Source organism: Pristiophorus japonicus, chromosome 1 (genome assembly GCF_044704955.1).
Source record: "Pristiophorus japonicus isolate sPriJap1 chromosome 1, sPriJap1.hap1, whole genome shotgun sequence".
In the NCBI taxonomy this organism is placed as follows: Eukaryota; Metazoa; Chordata; class Chondrichthyes; family Pristiophoridae; genus Pristiophorus; species Pristiophorus japonicus.
In genome coordinates, this window is record NC_091977.1 from 50342523 (window position 1) to 50367281 (window position 24759).

The window sequence follows — 24759 nt, forward strand, 5'->3', positions numbered from 1 at the left end:
AAGTAATTGTAGTTGGCTCATCGCTAGCCAAAAAAATCATAGGTTTGAATTTATGGACTGTCACTTGAATCTGCTGAACTTAACCGGTTAATTGTATCACTTCTTAACTGTGTTTTTAGATGGAGCATCCATCTTCTGAAATATTGTAGCACATTCTGTGTTGTACAGCTTCTGGATGGCAGATTTCAGCATTGCTTTTAGTAAATGAATACAATTGTGACCTTTTGATTCTTAATTCATATTCTTAAACATTAGAATTAAAGCCCAGAGTTTTCCACTTGTGAACTTGCCAATGTCTGGTTTTCTTCCCATTCTTTTCAATGAACAGGAAAATTGTGGGCTGGTAAGTTCATTAGTGGGGAAACTGCAACCATTATCTTCTGTTTTGAAATAGTGCAGTGCTATAAGAAGTGCTGCAAATTTGTTAAACTAGAATTTCTCCTAGTTTTGTGATGCTGGCCACTTTTTTTTTAAGTTTCTTCTTCCCCAGTCCTTGGTTCTAGGTCCGAGCATGCATCTATCCCTGCCCTAGGAGGATGACTTGCTTGCAGGCGTTTACAAATGCCTCTTGTTTAGCAGGGCACAAGGGAATTTGCAAGTGTTTTTTTTAGGTTGACTTGTGTGTTGACTTTCTTTTCCATCCTGTGGGGAAGTGTCCTCGCATCCATTTGCTGCTTTCCTATGGTAATTCAGCTGAAATCACAGACTTTACTTTTTGGAGAATGATATGAATGTGAACCTGCTTCACTGCTCTGTAGTACAGTGCATTGGTGCAGCAGTGTGATGTGGTTCTGCTCTATTCTGATTAATGTTAATGAAAGACTTGGAGTATGAAAAATGTGCATCCTTGTATTTTCTCTTGACAGAACAGTACTTCTGTTTGAACATAGTGACATTGTTATCATTTCACTGCTTGGTGTGCTGTTTACAAGCTCTGATGGAGGCCCAGCAAAGGTACTGTGTATCTCTAAATAATGCATTCTGTGCATTTTCCCTTGTTATAAAAACGTGGAGAATATTGTCCTTGTAAAATTCTGTAACTTTTCAGATAAATTTGATAAGATAAATAGACATGTTACTTAAATATTTTCACAACTGCATTAGGTTTAGCCTAGCTAATTGTCTCTGAATGATGGTAATACTTGGTGATTTTTCAGTTGTCTAAAATTTCTTTTTTATAACCAGAAAAGAGTAAGTAGTATATACTAGAAAATGGGTTTTTGGTACCTGGAGTTTGTTTTAAATCAGCAAATGCATTGGTGGTGGTGAAAGGATTCTAGAAACTTTATAAATGTCTGTGTTGAACTATTTCAACAACAACAACTTGTATTTATATTGCGCCTTTAATGTAGTGGAATGTCCTAAGGCGCTTCACAGGAGTATTATGAGACAAAAAAATTGACACCAAGCCACATAAGGAGAAATTGAGGCAGGTGACCAAAAGCTTGGTCAAAGAGGTAGGTTTTAAGGAATGTCAAAGGAGGAAAGAGAGATGGAGAGGTTTGGGCAAGGAATTCCAGAGCATAGGGCCTAGGCAACAGAAGGCATGGCCACCCATGGTTGAGGTGATTATAATCGGGGATGCTCGAGGGCAGAATTAAAGAAGTGCAGATATCTTTGGGTGGGGGGCTAAAGGAGATTACAGAGATAGAGAGGGGCAAGGCCAGGAATGGATTTGAAAACAAGGATAAGAATTTTGAAATCGAGGCATTGTTTAACCGGGAGCCAATGTAGGTCAGTGAGCACAGAGGTGATGGGTGAGCGGGACTGGTTGTGAGTTAGTACATGGGCCGAGTTTTGGATCACCTCGCCGGAGGAGCAGAGACGCTGAGATTTCCAGCATCTGCAGTATTTTACTCTTTTTTTTTTACATAGGGTAGAATTTCTTTATATATTGTTAGAAAACCAACATTAATTTTTTTTTTTTAAAGTGGAGAACTTTTATTTTTGATAAAATATTTGACTTTTACTGGTGGGACCAAATATTTTGGTCTGAAAATACATTAAAAGAAAAAAATGCCCATTAACTTAATTTAACTGCCATTTTGAAGAATTTTATTCCAGTGGTGGGTGTTAATCATGTGTGTACCAAGGCGTGCAAATATTTACATCATTTAATTCATGTAAATGGTCATATGATAACAGCCCTAAATTAGACCTTTGAGAAAAATAAATGCCACATTAATCAGTATCTGTCATTGGTAAGAATGAATTTTGCACAGTGCACTAGTATAATACCTGTGAATGAATTTGTTTCAATTAAAGTATGTTTGTTAATTTCAATGGATTGACTTGTTTTGAGAAATGATATCATTCATAACCGTTTAGCGACCAGGATAAAATGTAGAATAATGGATAAGTCAATGGAATTATGTGAGATTGCTAAATTATTAAATCTTTGAAATCATATTGGCTACCAGGGTGAGCATTTAATGTGTTGGGGCAAGTTCAGTAGCTGCATCTTAATAATTAGATCATTGTCTATCCACTTATAGCCATAATGGTCTAGTATATTATGCTGTAATATGAAACCTTACATTGATTGTGATACTATGGTTTATACTTTAATTAGTCTATTAATTCAGCATGAATAATTTTCATTAAAATCACAAGTAACAGAATCAGATAGCTCCTAAAGTGTATGAACAAAGGTTGAGTCATGCATCATCCAAACACTGCAGTTGTATTACTGCCTTTACTGTGTCCTGTACTTTCTATTTGGATATTCCAGTATGAAGAGCTTCCTTATTTGATGGGGTCAATTATATACTGTGTGAATCATCAAGTGCAGGTTTAACAGTTGTATTTATGGGTACTGTGTTATTTCTGCATCAAAACACACTCGGCTCTTCATTACTTCTTTTTGGTAGTATTGGTCGAGGGAGGCAGACCTTTTTTTGGAATAGAGCCATAGGGTTCATGATTTAACATCTTATTCGAAGGATAAAACCTTTGACTCTCAGTGCTTATATTATACACTCCAGTCTTGGCGTGGGGCTCGAACCCACTACCTTCTGACCAAGAGGTGAGTGTGCTGCCAGCTGAGCAAACAAAATAAATGCACGGGGTGATAAATCCGTCAATAATTTAACAACAGCTTGCATTTATGTAGTGCGTTTAATATAGAAAACATTCCAAGAGACTTCAGAGATGTAATTTTTAAAAAAAAGAAGAGATATGGAAGGATAGTGAAAAGCTTGGTCAAAGCGATAGTTTTAGGGAGGGCTTCAAAGGTGTGTGAGAGAGAGAGAGAGAGAGAGAGAGAGAGGCAGAGGGAATTCCAAAGAATGGGACCTAGGCGGTTGAAGTCATGGCTGCCAATGTTGGGGCTAAGAGAGGGGAGAGGATGCACAATAGTCCAAGATTAGAGGAATGAAAAAGTCTGGGGGCTGGTAGAGGTTATAGAGATGGCGATGGGCAAGGCCATGCAAGGCTTTAAATACGAAGATAAGAATTTTAAAGTCGTGGGAACTGGGAGCCAATGTAGGTCAACAATGGTTCGGCATGATGGGTGAGCGGGACTTGGTGAAGGGTACCATACGAGCAGCAGAGATTTGGATAAGCTGAAGTTTAGAGGGTGGAGGATGGGAGGCCAGCCAAGAGAGCATTGAATTAGTTGAGTCTGCAGGTGACAAGGCATGGATGAGGGATCCAGTGGCATATAGGCTCAGGCGGCAAACAATGTAAAGGAGGTTGGTTAGACAGCAGTCCAGTAGTAGTTGCTGAAAGTATTACTATTTCTGAGCCTTAAACAACAACCCAACACGGGAGCAGCAAAGCAGCATTACAGACGGCTCGAGGCTGAGGTCCAACAAAAAACCCAGGATCTAAAGAACAGGTGGTGTATGGAAAAAGCACAGACGTTGCAGCAGCTGGCCGACAGCCATGATGTTCGATGATTCTTCATCACAGTCAAGGCCACCTACCGGCCAAACACCCAAGGCCCCACCCCACTGCTGGCCAAGAACGGGGAAACACTCATCAAGGACACCGAGGCAGTCCGGGCCCACTGAAGGAGCACTTCGAAGATCTCCTCAATAGAGATTCTGCCTTTGACTCGAGTGTTCTCAACTCCATCCTGCAACATGCTACCTGCCACCACCTCAGTAAGACCCCAACACTGCACGAGGTAGAAAAAGCCATAAGACAGCTTAAAAACAACAAGGCTACGGGTGCAGATGGAATCCCAGCTGAGGCATTGAAATATGGCAGAGAGGCAATGCTGGCGTGAACACACAACCTCATCTCTCTCATCTGGAGGGAGGAGAGCATGCCGGGGGATTTCAGAGATGCAGTGATCGTGACCATCTTTAAAAAAACGGGATAAGTCCGACTGCGGCAACTACAGAGGAATCTCCCTGCTATCAGCCACTGGGAAGGTCGTTGCTAGAGTCCTCCACAACCGTCGTCTTCCCATGGCCGAGGAAGTCCTCCTGGAGTCACAGTGCGGATTTCGTCCCCTACGGGGCACAATGAGCATGATTTTTGCAGCACGACAGCTACAGGAAAAATACAGGGAACAGTGCCAGCCCTTATACATGGCCGCCTTTGACACTCAACCGCGCGGGTCTATGGAGTTCATCAACATCCTCCACCTGCTCCACGACGACATCCAGGGCCGTGATCCATACCAACGGATCCATCACAGACCCAATTCACGTCCGAACCGGGGTCAAACAGGGGTGCGTCATCACCCCAACCCTCTTGTCCATCTTTCTCGCCGCCATGCTCAACCTCAGTCAACAAGCTCCCTGCTGGAGTGGAACTAAACTACCGAACTAGTGGGAACCTGGTCAACCTGCACCGTCGCCAGGCCAGGTCCAAGACCATCCCAACCTCTGTCATCGAGCTACAGTACGCGGATGACACCTGCGTCTGTGCACATACAGAGGCTGAACTCCAGGACATAGTCGACGTATTTATTGAGGCACGCGAAAGCATAGGCCTTGCACTAAACATCCGTAAGACAAAGGTCCTCCACCAGCCTGCCCTCACCGTACAGCACTGTCCCCCCAGTCATCAAGATCCACGGCGCGGCCCTGGAAACCGTGGACCACTTCCCATATCTCGGGAGCCTCCTATCAACAAGAGCATGCATCGACAATGAGATCCAACACTGCCTCCAGTGCAGCCTTTGGCTGCCTGAGGAAAAGTGTTTGAAGACCAGGCCCTCAAAACTGCCACCAAGCTCTTGGTCTACAGGGCTGTAGTAATACCCGCCCTCCTGTATGGCTCAGAGACATGGACCATGTACAGTAAACACCTCAGGTCGCTGGAGAAATATCACCAGCGATGTCTCTGCAAATCCTACAAATCCCCTGGGAGAACAGGCGCACCAACATCAGCATCCTCGTCCAGGCTAACATCCCCAGCATTGAAGCACTGATCACACTCGATCAGCTCTGCTGGGCAGGCCACATAGTTCGCATGCCAGACACGAGACTCCCAAAGCAGGTGCTCTACATGGAGCTCCTTCACGGCAAACGAGCCAAAGGTGGGCAGCGGAAACATTACAAGAACCGTCTCAAAGCCTCCCTGATAAAGTGTGACATCCCCACTGACACCTGGGAGTGCTGGCCAAAGACCGCCCTATGTGGAGGAAGTGCATCGGGGAGGGCGCTGAGCACCTCGAGTCTCAACGCCAAGAGCATGCAGAAATCAAGCGCAGGCAGCGGAACGAGCGTGCGGCAAACCAGTCGCACCCACCCCTTCCCTCAACGACTATCTGTCCCACCTGTGACAGAGTCTGTGGCTCTCGTATTGGATTGTTCAGCCACCAAAGAACTCACTTCAGGAGTGGAAGCAAGTCTTCCTCGATTCCGAGGGACTGCCTATGATGATGATGATGAGTAGTTGCTGAAGATGCCTTGGCTGTTGTGCAAAATTCAAAATCTGACCGGTCCTATGACACTACATTTTCTCTTTGAAATACATGCACTAAGTTCGCTGCTATCGAGGATAATGTAATAAAACCTGGTTAATGGGTAAGATGGGGTGTAATTCATCAAATTTCAAGCTATGTCCTCTTGAAGTCCATCACTAGCCTCCCCACTGTTCACTATACTTCCAAGTTTTGTGTCATCTGCAAATTTTGAAATTGTGCCCCATACACCCAAGTTTAAGTCAGTAATATACATCAATAAAAGCAATGGTCCTAGTGCCGACGCCTGGGGAACACCACCGTATACCTTCCTCCAGTCCGAAAAACAACATTGAGCACTACTCTCTGTTTCCTGTCGCTTAGCCAATTTTGTATCCATGCTGCCACTGTCCCTTTTATTCCATGGGCTTCAACTTTTCTGGCAAGCCTATTATGTGGCACTTTATCAAATGCCTTTTGGAAATCCATGTATACCACATCAACTGTATTGCCCTCATCAACCCGCTCTGTTACCTCATCAATAAACTCAGTCAAGATTTCTGCATTTTTCTGTATTATCAATTTACGAACACATTATTTGAGTTGACGGACATTAATAATGTTTTCTCCATTGTAGCTGTGTTTTGGAAGTCTTTAGGGTCAGGGATCTCTAGCAGTGTGCCAGTGTTTGTAGAGGATCCTGCAGCCAAAAATGTTTGAAAGCTGCTAGTTTAAACTATTGCTTCTAGTAAAGTTGAACTGGGGAATTCATATTTTATTAATCTAAATATGTAAACTTTTTTTTCCCCCCCATCAATAGACAAGAGGAGCTGCATTCTTCATTATTGCTGTCATTTGTTTGTTATTGTTTGACAATGATGACCTAATGGCCAAGATGGCTGAACACCGTATCCTTTTTGCCTAAATAGCTACTGTGTTGAGTGTATCTGTGTATAAAATATGTTTATATATTTTCTATTAATTGGACAGCAAATGTTTTGTCTTGTTGGATAACTAAATATGATTGACTTATTTAGATAATATTTAAAATCCATAGTATATTTAATTCCTTAACCTAACCTTGTAGCTGAGGGACATCATGACAGCGCTTTAACCCACGCACTATACACCGCCATCTCTCTTCTTGGGGTAGCAGACCATAAGGTAATGTTCTTGTAATAGCAAGCCCGGCATCAACTGCAATTCATTCACATTAATGGTCTGTCATCCGAATTTAGTCAATTCTGAAACATTTTAAACAACTGTCATTTTACACATTTGTAATTTAGGTGTTCATAGTGTATATGGCATATTCAAAGAGTTTGGGTAAAGTCTGCTGGGCATTGTAGCCAGCCTGTTTTTTTTCCTATTTACTTTTTTAAAAATTATTTATTTTCCTTGTTCTTTCCCAGTACCGTTACAAATTGAGAACCATTTCTGTACTAATGGAGTCAGAGCTTATATACTGCTCAGTTAGATCTCCAGCTGCATAACCTATAGATACAATAGAGCAATTTCACTCAATATGAGTCAGTTTAATCTTCATGAGTATGAAACTAATGCATTCAATCTATGGTCAGAGACCATTTTGCCATACCACAGTTAGAATATAATTGACCATGCTAATGTTGACTGCAGCAGGTCAGTCCCAAAACATTTAATGAATCCAGTGATATCTATGTGTCGCTCTCTCCAGCCATTCATATGACTAGTTTTCCGGCACAAGAATTTACCTGGTGAGGTAAAATAGTTTTGCAATCAATGCTCCATTTTAGAACAATAGGATGCAGATGCCATTGATTTTCCCATGTGAGGAGTTACCTATTTTGGCCATCTCATTCCGAGGAAACACTGAGTGAACCCTCAATGTTTTTCCACAAATACAAGTCACCTTTGCTCTCCTAGCAGCCAGTTAAGAATGACATTGGTAAAAGTCAGGACTGACCAGGTTGCTACTCCACTGTCTCAGCCAGAGATTGATGCACAAAGTGCTAGACCTAAATAGATGGCAAAAAATAAAATTTTTAAAGTTGTTTCTGAAGCTGAAACATAAAAACCAGATTCAGTTTGTGGGATTTTAATTTGCATCCTGCATTTCTTTTTTAAAAGAGCAGTGTCGATGGAATACACCATCTCATTAACTTTTATTTTGTCTCTTTTAGGGTGGGGTTTTATTACTCGTGATGTCATTGTGTTTCAAAGTTGGTTTTCATACAGCCTCTAGAAAGCTGTCCGTGGACATTGGTGGAGCCAAACGCCTGCATACGTTATCTACTCTAACTTCAACCCTCCTATTGTTTCCATGGGTGATCATATTGACTGCAACTACAGAGGTAATACTGCGTAGAATGCATTTACGCATGGGGAAAAGGGTTTGTTCACATAACAAATTATGCACAATAAGCTGCCTTTTGACTTAAAGCAAACTGTATATCATCATCCTTCTGCACCAAAACCTCTCTTCCCTTGTCACTGACTCCATCCCTCCCCGTGACTTCACACAGGCTGAACAAGATGTGCGCCACCTCAGTGTCCTGTTAACCCAGGGCTAAGCTTTATCCCATATTCTATAAAATTACCAAGACCACTTATTTCATCCTTCACGTCATCATCTGCTTCTGCCCCTACCTCACCCCTATTGCTGTCAAATCCCTTATATACACTTTCACCTTTAGACTGGATTTCTCCAACGTACTTGCCAGCCTTTCAACCTCTTCTCTTCATAAAGTACAATGTCTCAAACTCTGCTGTCCCACATCCTATTTCATCATAAGTCCCGTTTGGCCATTACCCTTCTTGCAGGTCTACACTGGTTCCTCAGACCTCAACACACCAAATTTAGAATCCTCATTCTCATTTCTGAATCTCTACATGGCTTCTTCGTAGCAATCATCCCCGCCCCTGCCCTCTGACTCTGGCTGCCTTTGAATTTCTTCTCCATCCATTCCACCATTGGCGGCAGAGCCTTTAACTGTACTGGTCCTACTTTCTGGAACTCCCTCCGTCCTTCTACATCGTTCACTACCTTTAAAATTCTCCTCGAGAACCTATCTTGTCAACTGAGCTAACTCTTTATGGCTTGGTCACTATTCCTTTCTTTACTGCTAACTGCTTTGGGACATTTTTCTATATTAAAGGCAGCATACAAGTGCATGAGGTTATGGAGAATAGACTGCCCCAGAGATGGTGAAGACCATTTAACGAAGGATTCAATAGGTATTTGTGGGACTGGACGATTGACTTGTATCTGTGTTTGGGACTGGCCAGGTGAATTGCAGGGTTATTTCACGTCCTGTACTTTCCTACGATCCTATGCTATACAATAATCACAATTTAAAAGAAAGATACCACATTAGATACCTCAAATTGGGAATTGCACATAAGGCCATCTAGTAGTATTTTTATACCCATCAATCCTATTAAGAAATGTCATTGAAATGATGTGTATATTTTGACAATTCACTGGTTGTAAATGTCCAGGAGCTAAAGTAATGTCTACACTGTTCTTGGATGTGGAGTAAGACACAGATCAGTGCAGTCATTTCTATTAGTTAAACTGGCCATTTTGGCTGTGCAAGTGATTATTCTTCCTTGAGGAGTGAGAACTGTGGCACCAATGTTCACTTTAAATTTGCTGTGCGGCCGCGCATGCACGGCATCTTTTCCAGCAACAACAGCTGGTGAGCAGTCTGCGTGGGACTTCTCAATTGGTGAGTGACCACGTACCCACGCACCTTGGAGGGAACATTGTGTGGCACCAAATGAAACCTAGCTTGAAATAGGTTTAACGATACACGTTTGGGATGTGGTACTCTTTTATATATAGAAACATAGAAACATAGAAAATAGGTGCAGGAGCAGGCCATTCAGCCCTTCTAGCCTGCACCGCCATTCAATGAGTTCATGGCTGAACATGAAACTTCAGTACCCCCTTCCTGCTTTCTCGCCATAACCCTTGATCCCCCGAGTAGTAAGGACTTCATCTAACTCCCTTTTGAATATATTTAGTGAATTGGCCTCAACTACTTTCTGTGGTAGAGAATTCCACAGGTTCACCACTCTCTGGGTGAAGAAGTTTCTCCTCATCTCGGTCCTAAATGGCTTACCCCTTATCCTCAGACTGTGACCCCTGGTTCTGGACTTCCCCAACATTGGGAACATTCTTTCTGCATCTAACCTGTCTAAACCCGTCAGAATTTTAAACGTTTCTATGAGGTCCCCTCTCATTCTTCTGAACTCCAGTGAATACAAGCCCAGTTGATCCAATCTTTCTTGATAGGTCAGTCCCGCCATCCCGGGAATCAGTCTGGTGAACCTTCGCTGCACTCCCTCAATAGCAAGAATGTCCTTCCTCAAGTTAGGAGACCAAAACTGTACACAATACTCCAGGTGTGGCCTCACCAAGGCCCCGTACAACTGCAGCAACACCTCCCTGCCCCTGTATTCAAATCCCCTCGCTATGAAGGCCAATATGCCATTTGCTTTCTTTACCGCCTGCTGTACCTGCATGCCAACCTTCAATGACTGATGTGATATAAAAAACATATCTAAAGAAAATTTTCAAACAGCACACACTCTAAAAAGCACGTTGGCACAAGTGCAGTTTTTGTACTGTTGAAATAAGATATGTTTTAAGACCTTTTTCTTGGGTAGATCAATTAAATCTTCAGTTGCAGCACATCTGCCTGTAAACATTTGAAGGGGACCGAAAAGTTTCAATTTTACAATATAATTTGTTTCACAGTGGTGAAGAGGAATCAAATTACATTTTTTAATTTTTCCTCCACTTGTCACTATAAGCAAGGTTATGAGTGTTTGCTAATATTTAGGGGTTTGGAATTATCTTCATCTGCTTTAGGTATTGAAACTGTATCTCTTATGTTCAATATTATTTAGCCAATGTAGCATAGAGTCTAACTAAAAACTAGAGAAAATGGTTTTAGCTATTGATAATTCAAACACTTTCAATAGTAAAATTGGGGGTATGATTAGGAAGCTTGCAGATGACACTAAAATAGGCTGTGTGGTTGATAATGAAGAAGAAAGCTGCAGATTGTAGGAAGATATCAATGTACTGGTCAGGTGGGCGGAACAGTGGCAAATGGAATTCAATCCGGATAAGTGTGAGGTAATGCATTTGGGGAGGTCTAATAAGGCCTGTCAGCCTAACCTCAGTTGTGGGAAAATTATTGGAAAAAGTCCTGAAAGACAGGAGAAGTCTATATTTAGAAAGGCAAGGATTAATTAGGGACAGTCAGCACGAATTTGTTCAGGGAAGATCGTGTTTGGCTAACCTGATTGAATTTTTCGAGGAGGTAACCAGGAGGGTCGATGAGGGTAGTGCGTACAATGTAGTGTAGCAAAGCTTTTGATAAGGTCCCACATGATAGACTGGTCACGAAGGTTAAAGCCGATGGGATCCAGGGCAAAGTGGCAAGTCGGATCCAAAATTGGCTTAGAGGTAAGCAGCAAAGGGTAATGATTGCTGGATGTTTTTGTGACTGGAAGGACGTTTCCAATGGGGTTCCGCAGGGCTCAGTACTGGGTCCCTTGCTTTTTGTGGTATACATCAATGATCTAGATTTGAATATAGGGAGTATGATTAAGAAGTTTGCAGATGACACTAAAATTGGCTGTATGGTTGATAATGAAGAGGAAAGTCATGGATTTCAGGAGGATATCAATCTACTTGTCAGGTGGGCAGAACAGTGGCAAATGGAATTTAATTCAGAGAAATGTGGGAGGGCTAATAAGGAAAGGGTATACACATTAAATGGTAGACCACTTAGAAGTGTAGATGAACAAAGGGACCTTGGAGTGCTTGTCCACAGATCCCTGAAAGTAGCAGGCCATGTGGTTAAGAAAGCATATGGAATGCTTGCCTTTATTGGCCGAGGCATAGAATACAAGAGCAGGGAGGCTGTGCTTAAATTGTATAATACACTGGTTAGGCCACAGCTGGAGTACTGCGTGCAGTTCTAGTCGCTGTAATATAGAAAGGACCTGATTGCACTAGAGAGGGTGCAAAGGAGATTTACTAGGATGCTGCCTGGAATGGAGAATCTTAGCTATGAGGACAGATTGGATAGGCTGGGTTTGTTCTCAGTGGAACAGAGGAGGCCGAGAGGAGACTTCATTGAGATGTATAAAATTTTGAGGAACCTGGATATAGTGGATAGCAAGGGCCTATTTCCCTTGGTGGAGGGGTCAATTACGAGGGGGCATAGTTGGTGGAAGGTTCAGAGGGGATTTGAGGGCAAGCTTCTTCACGCAGAGGGTTGTGGGGGTCTGGAACTCACTGCCTGGAAGGGTGGTGGATGCACAAACCCTCACCACATTTAAAAGGTGCTTGGATGGGCACTTGAAGTGCCGTAACCTGCAGGGTTATGGACCTAGAGCTGGTAAGTGGAATTAGACTGGATAACCTCTTGTTGGCTGGCGCAGATACGATGGTAAGTACTGCAGGGAATCGAATACAGCCAGGTTGATCTCCTGGACTAGTTTCGATTGCCTGGATGGGTCGGAGAGGAATTTTCCCAGATTTCTTTCCCCAATTAGCCTGGTTTTTACTTTTTTTTGTCCCTTCAGGGAGATCGCATGGCTCTGGCTGGAGTGGAGTGTAGAATGTTGCAGTGCAAGGAGTGTCGAAGTTGTGTGGGGCCAGATGCTCTTTACCTGTCCGCCATTGTTCATTGTTCATAGGTTTACATGTAACCTTCAGGGCTGTTGACCGAGGGCCGTGTGGCTCTTTGTCGGCCGGTGCGTGCACGATGGGCCAAAATGGCCTCCTTCTGTGCTGTAGATTTCTATGTTTCTAAGGCAAGGGAATACACATTAAATGGTACGACACAGAAAAGTGTACAGGAACAAAGGGACCTTGGCATGCTGGTCCACAGATCCCTAAAGGTAGCAAACCAGGTAGATAAGGTGGTTAAGAAGGCATATGGAATACTTGCCTTTATTAGTCGAGGCATGGAATACAAGAGCAAGGAGGTTATGCTTGAATTGTATAAAACACTGGTTAGGCTGCAGCTGGAGTACTGTGTGCAGTTCTGGTCACCACATTACAGGAAAGATGTGATTGCACTGGGAAGGGTGCAGAGGAGATTTACAAGAATGTTGCTTGGACTGGAGAATTTTGACTATGAGGAAAGATTGGAGATGCTGGGTCTGCTTTCTTTGGAACAGAGGAGGCTGAGGAGAGACCTGATTGAGGTGTATAAAATTATGAGGGGCCTGGATAGAGTGGATAGGAAGGACTTGTTTCCTTTGGCAGAGGGGTCAACAACCAGGGGACACAGATTTAAAGTAATTGCGGGGGGGAGGAGGAGGAGGAGGAGGGGGAGGTTTAGAGGTGATATGAGGGTAAATTTCTTCACCCAGAGGGTAGTGGGGGTCTGGAATTCACTGCCTGAAAGGGTGATAGAGGCAGAAACCCTCACCGCATTTAAAAAATACTTGGATGTGCACTTAAAGTGCCATAACCTACAGGGCTACAGACCAAGAGCTGGAAAGTGGCATTAGGCTGGATAGCTCTTGGTCAGCCGGCGCGGACACGATAGACCGAAATGCCTCCTACCGTGCTGTTAATTTCCATGATTCTATAAAATCTTGTATAGCTTTGCACTATTGAAATATACAGTAAATTATGGCTATAAGATTGCCCTGTTATAATATCGTTAATCATCATTACACGCACCTTATTAGATATTTTATCTTTATTATTACAGAGTAAAATAGAATCCTGGTCTTCCCTTATAATACCATTTGGGACTGTCATCTTCTGTGTGCTAATATTGGACTTCTACATGGAATCTATATGTTCAGCTAAGATGGAAGCCTCAAAGTGTGCACAATATGGTTCAGTTCTGGTCTTTTTTGGTGCCCTACTTCTTGCTAATTTCTGGACACATCCAATAACTGATCAGCTACGAGTAATCAACAAACAAACCCTGCAGCACAGCACTGAGCATGTATTGTCTGGCGGAGTGGTGGTTAGTGCCATTTTCTTCATATTAGGTGAGTATTCTTGTATTCAAATATCGTAAAATCAGCACAGAACAAGGCTATTCGTCCGATGTGTGCTTGTGCCATTGCTAAGTTTTTGACCGGAGCTATTCATTCTAATTATATTTCCTTCCCCTTTCCTCGTATCCTTTTTTATTTTCTTTTTCAACACTTGCCAATTCCCTTTTGAGTGATGGTATAGTCCCAGCTTCAATAGCTATGTATTATCAAAAGCATTTCACGTGCTATTAACTTGTGTCTGAAATCGTTTCTTCTAACTTACCTCTTCATCTTCAATAATCATCCTTCGCCTGTGTCCTCATTACCCAGAGAATTGCAACCGTGGAAACAATCATTCACTGTTTATCCTTTTAAAACTCTTTCTGATTCTGAATGATATTAAATCCCCTTTGACCATTCCTATTCCAATGAAAAAAATCTCCAATTTGTAAGCATTTCCCTATTATTTTTAAAGTTGCAAAGGGGATTAGATCAATTAGTGTATCTAATATATTGTTGTGAAATGTTTGCACAAAAGCCATTAGTTTCATAGTAAGTTAACTGCTATGATCTGTTTATTTTTTCTGCTCATTGCAACCGTTTGTGTAACTGCACAGGAAAGGTTTTTCTTTAGGGGAAAAATGTAGTGAAATTCAGGAATCTCACTTCAGGAAAATAGTTTTTGTTTTCCTTTGCACCATGTATGCATCAGATCCAAAATCAAGTATAATTGTGGTCAGATGCAGAATTCCTGGCCAATGTTCCTCCCTCAAACATCATCAAAAATAGATCAACTGATCATTTATCTCATTATTGTTTATGGGATCTTGCTAGTCACGTAAGTAATTCATTGTATTTGAAGAGCTTTCAGACTTCTTATTTTATACCTCACCTTTATGGATATTTGGTGTTGATCACAGAAATAGGAAAGATCAAGTTTTAGAAAAGTTGGGGGAGGGGGTGGGGGGAGGACAAATATGCAAACCTTCATAAAGGTCGAATACAAAAGGATTTTGTTTAACTCACTTGTATCTTTCTCTCCCCAGCTGCCAGCATCTTATCCTCACCTTCCAAGAAAGGCCAGAAGGGGACTCTAGTTGGTTACTCACCTGAAGGCACTCCACTGTATAACTTCATGGGCGATGCCTTGCAGCATACTTCCCAGTCACTGCCCAGGTTTATTAAAGAATCTTTAAAACAAATCCTGGAAGAGTACGACTCTAGACAGATCTTCTACTTTCTCTGCCTTAACCTAGTGAGTATTTCATGTTTACGTGGTTTCCTTTTCCACACTTGAAATAGCAGAGCATTTGTTTTTATTTTATGAGCAAGATGATGTCATTAAGCAATTTCGACTAAGATACTAATGCATGAGCCAGAATATTGCTTGGGTGACAGAACTTGAGTTTAGAAATTGACTTTGCTCTTTTCAACTTCTTCGCTGTGATATCACATTAGCATTCATTGTGCACATTATATTGATCCTCACTTGTTTAACATCCTATACATAGCCCCATCACCAGATATTTATGGATGAGGAAAACTAATTCGACCCATCTTAGTTCATTCATCAAAAGAACCCGAAAGTCCTCCCCCCCCCCACCCCCACCCCATTGCACCATCTAATTGTTTCATAAATAATTCCATATTTTTGCCACAACTATATTCCATGTGTTAATCACTCTTTGTATGAAGAAGAGCTTGCAGTTTTCAATCTTTTCTTCCTTTCAAGCTTCTGACACCCAAGCTTGATGTCACTTATTGGGGGTATGGTAGTATGGTGAATACGGTACTGGACTATGATTCATCCAAGTTAAAATTCCATCATGTCAAGTTGTGCAATTCTATTCAGTGTATCTAGAAATTTGTAGTTAACTCCAAATGCCTTAGGGGCAACTAGGAATAGGCAATAAATGTTACCTTTCCAGCATCGCCCACATCCCAAGATCAAATTTAAAAATACAAGTTTACTTTGTCTTAACTTCTTCTCAACAATAATGCACTATGGGATTAGTTTAAATTACAACATGCTGCGGTGCAGAGGGACCTGGGGGTCCTTGTGCATGAATCCCAAAAAGTTAGTTTTCAGGTGCAGCAGGTAATCAGGAAGGCGAATGGAATGATGGCCTTCATTGCGAGAGGGATGGAGTACAAAAGCAGGGAGGTCCTGCTGCAACTGTACAGGGTATTGGTGAGGCCGCACCTGGAGTACTGCATGCAGTTTTGGTCACCTTACTTAAGGAAGGATATACTAGCTTTGGAGGGGGTACAGAGACGATTCACTAGGCTGATTCCGGAGATGAGGGGGTTACCTTATGATAGATTGAGTAGATTGGGTCTTTACTCGTTGGGAGTTCAGAAGGATGAGGGGTGATCTTATAGAAACATTTCAAATAATGAAAGGGATAGACAAAATAGAGGCAGAGAGGTTGTTTCCACTGGTCAGGGAGACTAGAACTAGGGGGCACAGCCTCAAAATATGGGGGAGCCAATTTAAAACCGAGTTGAGAAGGAATTTCTTCTCCCAGAGGGTTGTGAATCTGTGGAATTCTCTGCCCAAGGAAGCAGTTGAGGCTAGCTCATTGAATGTTTTAAAATCACAGATAGATAGATATTTAACCAATAAGGGAATTAAGGGTTACGGGAGCGGGCGGGTAAGTGGAGCTGAGTCCACTGCCAGATCAGCCATGATCTTGTTGAATGGCGAAGCAGGCTTGAGGAGCTAGATGGCCTACTCCTGTTCCTAATTCTTATGCTCTTATGTTCTCTACCTAGGCGCTTCAGTTTTTTTTAAAAAGGCTGCTTCAGCTGATCTTCAGGCATTTTCTGACTCCAATAACCTTTTGAGATCTTATTTATTGGGAAGAATGGACAAACACAGCAGCAGCAACAACAAAACTTGCATTTATGTAACACCTTTAACTTAGAAAACCACCCACGGCCCGTCACAAAAAACAAAAGTAAAATGAAGACTGAGCGATTAGCAGGGATGAGCATTAGCTGGGTCATAGATATGGATTTAAACAGAGTTTTGAACCAGGAGAGGGCAGGGGAAAGGCAAAGGGATTTATGGAGCGAATTCCAGAACGTGGGGCCTATACTGCTGCAGGAACAACCATCAGTGGTGGAACAAAGGGAGGGAAGGGACCAGAATCAGAGAAATAAAGAATTTGGGAGGGGGTGAGGTGGTGTACAGTTGGAGAGATAGGAAGGGGTCACGAAGGGAATTAAACATAAGGATGAGAATTTTAAATTTGAGGTGTTGGGGAACCGGGAGCCTGTATGTAGATCAGCAAGCACAGGGATGATGGACAAGTGGGGCTTGGTGTGGCATTGGACACAGGTAGCAGGCATTGATGGAGGATGAAGGTCCTCCAGGAGGACACTGGAGTAATTGAATATGGAGGTGACAGACAAATATGAGGGTTTTGGCAGCAGAGGGCTAACGTTGGGTGCAGGGAGGTAATTGTTACGGAGATGGAAGTAGACAATCTTTGTGATGTACAGAAGACTACCTTCTGGTAGTTGTGCCTTGATTCTTCACACATTTTGTGACATTTTTGCCCAAGTGCTTCATGCATTCTTGATATATTTCTCATATTTAGCTCTGTTTGTAAGAAATTTAAAATTGTGATGCATAGAATGAGCAGTTTTCTCCATGTTAAGCTGGATCTAAAACATTCCATTGAGAGGCCATTTTCTTTTTGTTTTAGGCCTTTACATTTGTGGAATTGTTCTATGGTGTGTGGACAAACAGCCTTGGCCTTATCTCTGATGGTTTCCACATGCTATTTGACTGCTCGGCATTAGTCTTGGGCCTCTTTGCAGCCCTAATGACCAGATGGAAGGCAACTCGAATTTACTCTTATGGGTTAGTTTTCCAAATTTTGATTTTTTTTTCCCTCTTAACATTAATGTGCACAAGTGTAGAAAAGAGTGGTACTGTTTTTACATTTTTTTTTAAATGGTTAATGAAGAAATTTACATTTATAATTGTGCCTTGGTTCCCCTCGATAGATCTCAAAGCACTTTGAAGTGCAGTTACTGTTGTTATGTAGGTAAATGCGGCAGCAATGAATGACCACTTACTGAAATAGTGTTTTGGCAAAGCATGTTGCAGCATTAGTATGCTGCCCCTGCTAAGCTCACTTTTGAAAAACTGTAAATTGCTATTTCAAAATAGATTGTTATGAGGTGTTATATGATATTATGATGCAGCTACATTGTAGAATACTGTATTTGATTCTGGTATTGTAATTACAATACTTGTTGATCTTGATAGTGATTTATCAAACTAATTACATTTTAACTATTTTTTCCTTTCCCCTCTGCAGATACGGCCGCCTTGAAATTCTGTCTGGATTTATTAACGGACTTTTCCTAATGGTTATAGCATTTTTTGTTTTTATTGAGTCTGTGGCAAGAGTCTTTGATCCTCCAGACATAGACACAGAAATGTTAACGGTGGGTCCTTCTTAACAGTTCTTGGGTGTATGTATGTGTGTGTATGTATCAGCAGTGTTTTGGTGGAAAACCAGCTTGGGAAAAGCATGACTAATGTTGTAATTTTACTTTATCAGTTTAGTAGAAGAGGTATTTAATCCTTGATTTCAAGATGACTATTTAATATATACTAGTGAATATTGTGTAGCAATGTGATAAGTTTCAGTGTAAAGCATATTTATTCCAGAAGTTGATGTCTTTCATTGTAGATTCAAACAGAAATTAATTCCAATATTGCAATTAACTGAATTTATTCTGTTGCATCTTTCTTCATCTTGTACAGCCAGTCTCCATTGGGGGTCTGATAGTGAACCTGATTGGTATCTGTGCCTTTAGCCACGCCCATTCCCATGGCAGCTCTCGAAGTAACTGTCCTTCACATGAGCATGGCCACGGACATGGACATTCACACAGCGACCATGGACATGGAGGACATGGCCACAGTCACAGCCACAACCATGGTCACTCTCATGGATCATCAGGAGGAGGAATGAATGCTAATATGAGAGGTAAAGTGTTGGTACAATTGAAGAAGTTTCTGCTGAATATAACCACAAAAATAGTAGTAATGTAGACACAGACATTCTTAAAGTGCTATTATAATGCACTTGAAAGGCTATACTCTATTTTTATAAAGTTGTTTGGTGTGATAGAGCACTCGAGTTAAGAGCCATGAATCATAGTTTGTTGCAGCAAAACAGGACATTTGCTGGTTTTCTCCACAAGCTACCTAGTCCCACTCTCATGTCTGCTCCTAAAAGGATGTATTACCAAGTATTTCTTGTTTAAACACAAGATTATCTGTTGGACTCCTTTTTTGTGTGTTTTAAAGACGACTTCAGATCTTTTCAAGAACTCAACTTCTCTCATGCGCACATAAGACAGCCCATTTCAACCACTGCTTTTATGTCCAGCATAACATGCTTTAGGTTTTTCTGTAACTAAGATCCTGTTATGTGGATAGGTCATTAGCCTGACTCTGAGCCCCCTATTGTGGTGGGGGGGGAGAGCGGGGAGCGGCTTGATGCGATGGGGGGGGGGGGGTCGCCGCTATTGGTAAAGAGAAAAATATAAATCCCTTTTAGAGGGAGATTCGCCCATCAAAAAAAGTCCACAAATTATCAGAATGTAAAAGTGTGTTATTTACCACTGAGCTGAGGAGTTATAGCAGTGACTGCTTCAGAAGTAATTGATTGGAATTGAAGTGCTTTGGTATGCACTGAGGCTGTTTCCAATGAAAATTCTTTTTTTTTTCTTCTTCCAAAGTGTCCATAAAATTCAGATGTTCATTGATTAATCCACTAAGCCATTGGGAAGTGAGAAATTTATTTTTAAAATGTTTGATGCCATCATTTCAGTATTGCTTGATGATGTCACTGATTATTTTGGAAGAATATATAAAGCCATTGAACTTTAAGGTATCAGCCAGTGATAGCACTTTTCATCTGAGTCAGTAGGTTCTGGATTCCGGTTTCACTCCAGAGACTTGAGCACAAAATCTAGACTAACACTGTCAGAGATGCCATCCTTTGGATGCAACATTAATCCGAGGCCTCGTCTGCCCTCTTGGGTGGACATAAAAGATTCCATGGCACTATTTTGAAGAAGAGCAAGGGCGTTCTCCCTGGTGTCCTGGCCAATACTTATCCCTCAACCAACATCACTAAAACTGATTATCTGGTCATTATCACATTTCTGTTTGTGGGACCTTGCTGTCCGTAAATTGACTGCTGCATTACAACAGTGACTATACTTCAAAAGTGCTTCATTGGCTGTAAAAGCGGTTTGGACATCCTGAGATCATGAAAGGCACAAGTCTTTTCTGAAATGTATAATCTAAACATCAATATGTTTAATGGTCGCATTCTACAACAAAAGAGCATAACCATAAACTTAGAAGAGGAAGGACGAAAAAGATTTGTGCAGACGGTGAATGTATGGAAAGGTCTGCCAAGAACTGCAGTGGGGCTAATCAGCCGATTGAAAACAGTTGAATAAGTAACAAAAAAATGTTGATAGAGGATAGACAGGTATCATGGGATATATTTTGCATCCATTGGACTGTCAAAATAGACTTCAGTGGTCTCTTCCTGTGCATTCCTGTGTAATAATACATTTTCTGTTGCAGGAGTATTTCTGCATGTGCTGGCGGATACACTGGGCAGTGTTGGAGTGATCATCTCGTCTCTTCTAATTCGTCAATTTGGATGGCTTATTGCTGATCCTATTTGTTCTCTCTTCATTGCTGTATTAATATTTCTAAGTGTCATCCCACTAATGAAAGATGCTTGTCAGTTGTTGCTGCTAAGGACCCCACCAGAACATGAGAAACAACTCAGTAGTGCCCTAAATAAGGTCTGAATCTGTTTACTTCACAGCATGCAACTACAGAAAATGTTATATTTTTTCATAAAAAGCCATACTTGCTGAATGCAACATTCCAAGGTGATTAAAAGTTGCTGGCAGTATGACTGCATGTAATAGAGGTGGAGTTGCCAAATTACACAGCAGTGATTTAGTGCATGTAGAGATTTTTTTTTTACAGAAACTGTAGGCAGTCTTGTTATTGGACTTTTACCAGTTGTTTCACATTTTTATAACTAGCCAAATTTTTGGTAATCTTATCCCTACTTTAAACCCACGTTCCTCAACATTACTGAATTACGAATTGATCCAATTTCCTTCTGAATGCCTTGATCCATTCAACATTTATTACACTAGATGGCAGTTCATTCTGTAAGTTGACAACTCAAAAATATAAAGAAGATATTTATTCCGTTTAGTTTTTTGTCTTTAGCTTGTAATTATTCTCTGCTTCTCATTTCTTTTCGTGCTTCTAAATACACCTTAATGGTTGCCTTTTTTTAAATATCAGGCCCATAATATCTCTCTCTACTTATGAGAATAGAGTTAGCTTCCTCAATCTGCCTTCGAAACTGAATGACCTATAATCTTGGCCAAGACCAGTGTAACTTTTAAGGGAAATGTCAATAAATATTGGAAGCTGATACAGGGCTATGGGGATTAGTTTGGGATTGTTCCAGCAAAGAGTCTTAATGGGTATGATGAGGTAAATGGCTTTCTTCTGTGTTGTCAACTTCTGTAGTTTCTTCAAAGTATGAAAGCTTTGAACATTTCAGAAGACTCTGAATATATTTAAAAGAAGTAAATAAATTTGTTTTCTGAATGTTGTAAATGATTTCAGATCCAGAAAATTGAAGGTGTTCTATCTTATCGAGATCCACATTTCTGGCGCCACTCAGCCAGCGTGATAGCAGGAACCATACATGTGCAGGTCATGCCAGATGTTGTGGAGCAGAGAATTGTACAGCAGGTATAGTGCTGCTTTATTCTAGTGTCATACGTTTTAAGAAAGTATTAATATAAAACAATGTAATGTACACTCACTTTTATATTGACTATTTAAGTTTGCTATTTTTTTCACATGGCCGACTGTGGCGTAAATTTAAACAATACATCTAATGACATATCCAATAACTTATAACTTGCTACAGAAATCTAATAGCATATTATACTAGTACCTTGAATGAATAGGAACATGAGAAAGTACAGGACTCTTAATTTTTTTTTAAATGAAACTGCAGTCCACCTGGGTGGTCCGAGCAACGAATACCAAGACTGTCAAGAGCACACTAACTATTCCCAGTACCTCCTTGGGTAGTGCACTCCACATATTCAGTTATTTCTGTGTAAAGCAGTTTTTTTTAAATCACTTTTTACATGCATTCTGTGAAGATACTGTAGTCTTGTTACATGGTAGTTACAGAATACAATGACTCACTGAAATTGTCAATACAGTTCCAAGTGAACTCTTGAAGGGTAAGCATAATCATGTGTAACCCCAAAGCTTTCAGCTGAGTTGGATGTGCAGCAGCCTCTCCTATGGGGCCAAGTCATTGCCCCCTGAGTCTCTTGCAACCCAGTCAAATAGAGGAGATTCTCTTCTCAAACTAATTCACCATGGGTGCATTCTAAACATAGCGCAAGTCAAACATCACCAAGTTAGGCAAGGCCCTTGACAAAGGCCAGATTATCTCTTTAAGCAGTTGGCAGACAAAAATTCACCTCCCCAAATATGACCACTACCACTACTTGCAAATTTAACACTTCTTCCAGGACCTAGCCAACTGCAAAAGCTTCAACATGAGTCAACCTCCCTGGAAATATACCTTTAATCCCTAACAGATCCCTACAAACATATTTCTACCCTTCTCCCTATCTTTCTCTTCCCCCTCTTTCCTCTCTCTTCCCACCCCTCTTCCCGCGCCCCCCTCTTCCTCTTCCCGCGCTCCCCTCTTCCTCTTCCCGCGCCCCCCTCTTCCTCTTCCCGCGCCCCCCTCTTCCTCTTCCCGCGCCCCCCTCTTCCTCTTCCCGCGCCCCCCTCTTCCTCTTCCCGCGCCCCCCTCTTCCTCTTCCCGCGCCCCCCTCTTCCTCTTCCCGCGCCCCCCTCTTCCTCTTCCCGCGCCCCCCTCTTCCTCTTCCCGCGCCCCCCTCTTCCTCTTCCCGCGCCCCCCTCTTCCTCTTCCCGCGCCCCCCTCTTCCTCTTCCCGCGCCCCCCTCTTCCTCTTCCCGCGCCCCCCTCTTCCCACGCCCCCCTCTTCCTCTTCCCGCGCCCCCCTCTTCCTCTTCCCGCGCCTTCCTCTTCCCGCGCCCCCTCTTCCTCTTCCCGCGCCCCCTCTTCCTCTTCCCGCGCCCCCTCTTCCTCTTCCCGCGCCTCCTTCTTCCTCTTCCCGCGCCTCCTTCTTCCTCTTCCCGCGCCCCCCTCTTCCTCTTCCCGCGCCCCCCTCTTCCTCTTCCCGCGCCCCCCTCTTCCTCTTCCCGCGCCCCCCTCTTCCTCTTCCCGCGCCCCCCTCTTCCTCTTCCCGCGCCCCCCTCTTCCTCTTCCCGCGCCCCCCTCTTCCTCTTCCCGCGCCCCCCTCTTCCTCTTCCCTCTTTCCTACATCAGAGGCACTTTATAAAGGCAAGTTGTTGTTCACTCAGACAAATATCACTGTGCCTTCACTGTCGTGGCTCAAAATCCAAGAATTTCCTACTTAACACAATCATGGGAGTACTATTGGCACAAGTACTGCAGTCGTTCAAGAAGGCCCAGTACCACCACCTCAGGGCAACTATGGATAATAAATGCAACCTTGTCAGCATCACCCATATCCTGAGAATAAATACAATCTCTTCAGTCTGTTGGATAATAGGATTGGCCTCAATTTTGAGAAATTTTTGGTTGTGTTTGCAGTAAACACAAAGTGATTAGCAAGGAACTTTGAAAAATTATTTTATAAAATAGATTTTAATTTATGGATTATATATTTCTTTGTTTGTAATGCAATCAGGTGACAGCTGCTTTAAAAGATGTTGGCGTAAACAACTTGTCAGTTCAGGTGGAGAAGGAGTCGTACTTCCAGCATATGTCGGGCCTAAGTGCAGGTTTCCAGGACATCCTCGCTATGACACAACAAATGGAAGCTGTAAAATATTTAAAAGATGGTACTTATATCATGTGACCAAATCCAGAAACACATCTGCCTGGAACTACAGAAAAGGAGCGATGACACTTCAATGTACCAAGGGTTTTATATATAGTATATTTATTTTAAGAAAAACTGCAGAATTGTGCACATTATATATTTCATTTGGAACAGCTTTCTTAAGTTTTCTTTTTCTCATGTGGACCAGTGAACAGAAATTTGAAATAAAAGATCTGAACTGTCAGTAACCGTAAAATGGATGATTTCAGCATTAAACATATTGCGTATAAAAGTATTACATTCTCAATTTATATTAAATGGGCCTACAAATGTTGACCTAATGTTTACATTTCAGCTGTAAGTATTAGATTCATACTTTCCTTTGTGTACATTATGATCCCTGTATATCATGGAAAGATTGCATGGGTGTTCTAAATAACTTTTAGAAGTTTCAAAATGGATAGATCTGCATAGAAACTCAAACATATGAATGAGATTTGTGCTTATTTTTCAAATTGTTATGTGTGGAATCGACTTGTTAATGATGGACCAACAATTAACTGGTGTAACCAGTTTTATCTTTTGTCTATATTTTGCATCCATTTCATGTACAAATCCTGTGGAATTTTTCTATCTCTGAAAATACCAAATCTACTGTCCTCCCATATTTTGTTTTAAGGTGTTTGGAAAAGTAAAAGCAAAAAAAAACACCTGATCACCCTAATTCCGTAACCGTACTTTTCTTTATCATCTGCAGAATTCCATTGCCTGAGCAAATGCAATTTTAAATATTGTATTGTTTTTTTTTTCCTTGATCTAAGCTGACATTGGAGGGGTGGAACAATCTGGCTTATTGATATCTCCATTAATGTCACCTCTTGATGAACCTACTAACGTCGTTTA

The 24759-nt window shown here is 41.8% G+C and overlaps 1 protein-coding gene across 1 annotated transcript in view; it reads left to right on the top strand.

Moving 5' to 3' along the window:
* slc30a5 (solute carrier family 30 member 5) overlaps positions 1 to 24100 on the top strand; it is a 47059-nt gene extending 22959 nt beyond the window's left edge. The window contains exons 5-16 of the mRNA XM_070879608.1: positions 867 to 954; positions 6681 to 6768; positions 6948 to 7024; positions 8023 to 8193; positions 13591 to 13879; positions 14914 to 15122; positions 17581 to 17738; positions 18202 to 18331; positions 18654 to 18879; positions 20499 to 20725; positions 21576 to 21704; positions 23722 to 24100. Coding sequence (XP_070735709.1) covers positions 867 to 954; positions 6681 to 6768; positions 6948 to 7024; positions 8023 to 8193; positions 13591 to 13879; positions 14914 to 15122; positions 17581 to 17738; positions 18202 to 18331; positions 18654 to 18879; positions 20499 to 20725; positions 21576 to 21704; positions 23722 to 23892 — 1963 coding nt within the window. The 3' untranslated portion in view covers positions 23893 to 24100. The remainder of the gene's footprint in view (positions 1 to 866; positions 955 to 6680; positions 6769 to 6947; positions 7025 to 8022; positions 8194 to 13590; positions 13880 to 14913; positions 15123 to 17580; positions 17739 to 18201; positions 18332 to 18653; positions 18880 to 20498; positions 20726 to 21575; positions 21705 to 23721) is intronic.
* Positions 24101 to 24759: the final 659 nt, after the last annotated feature.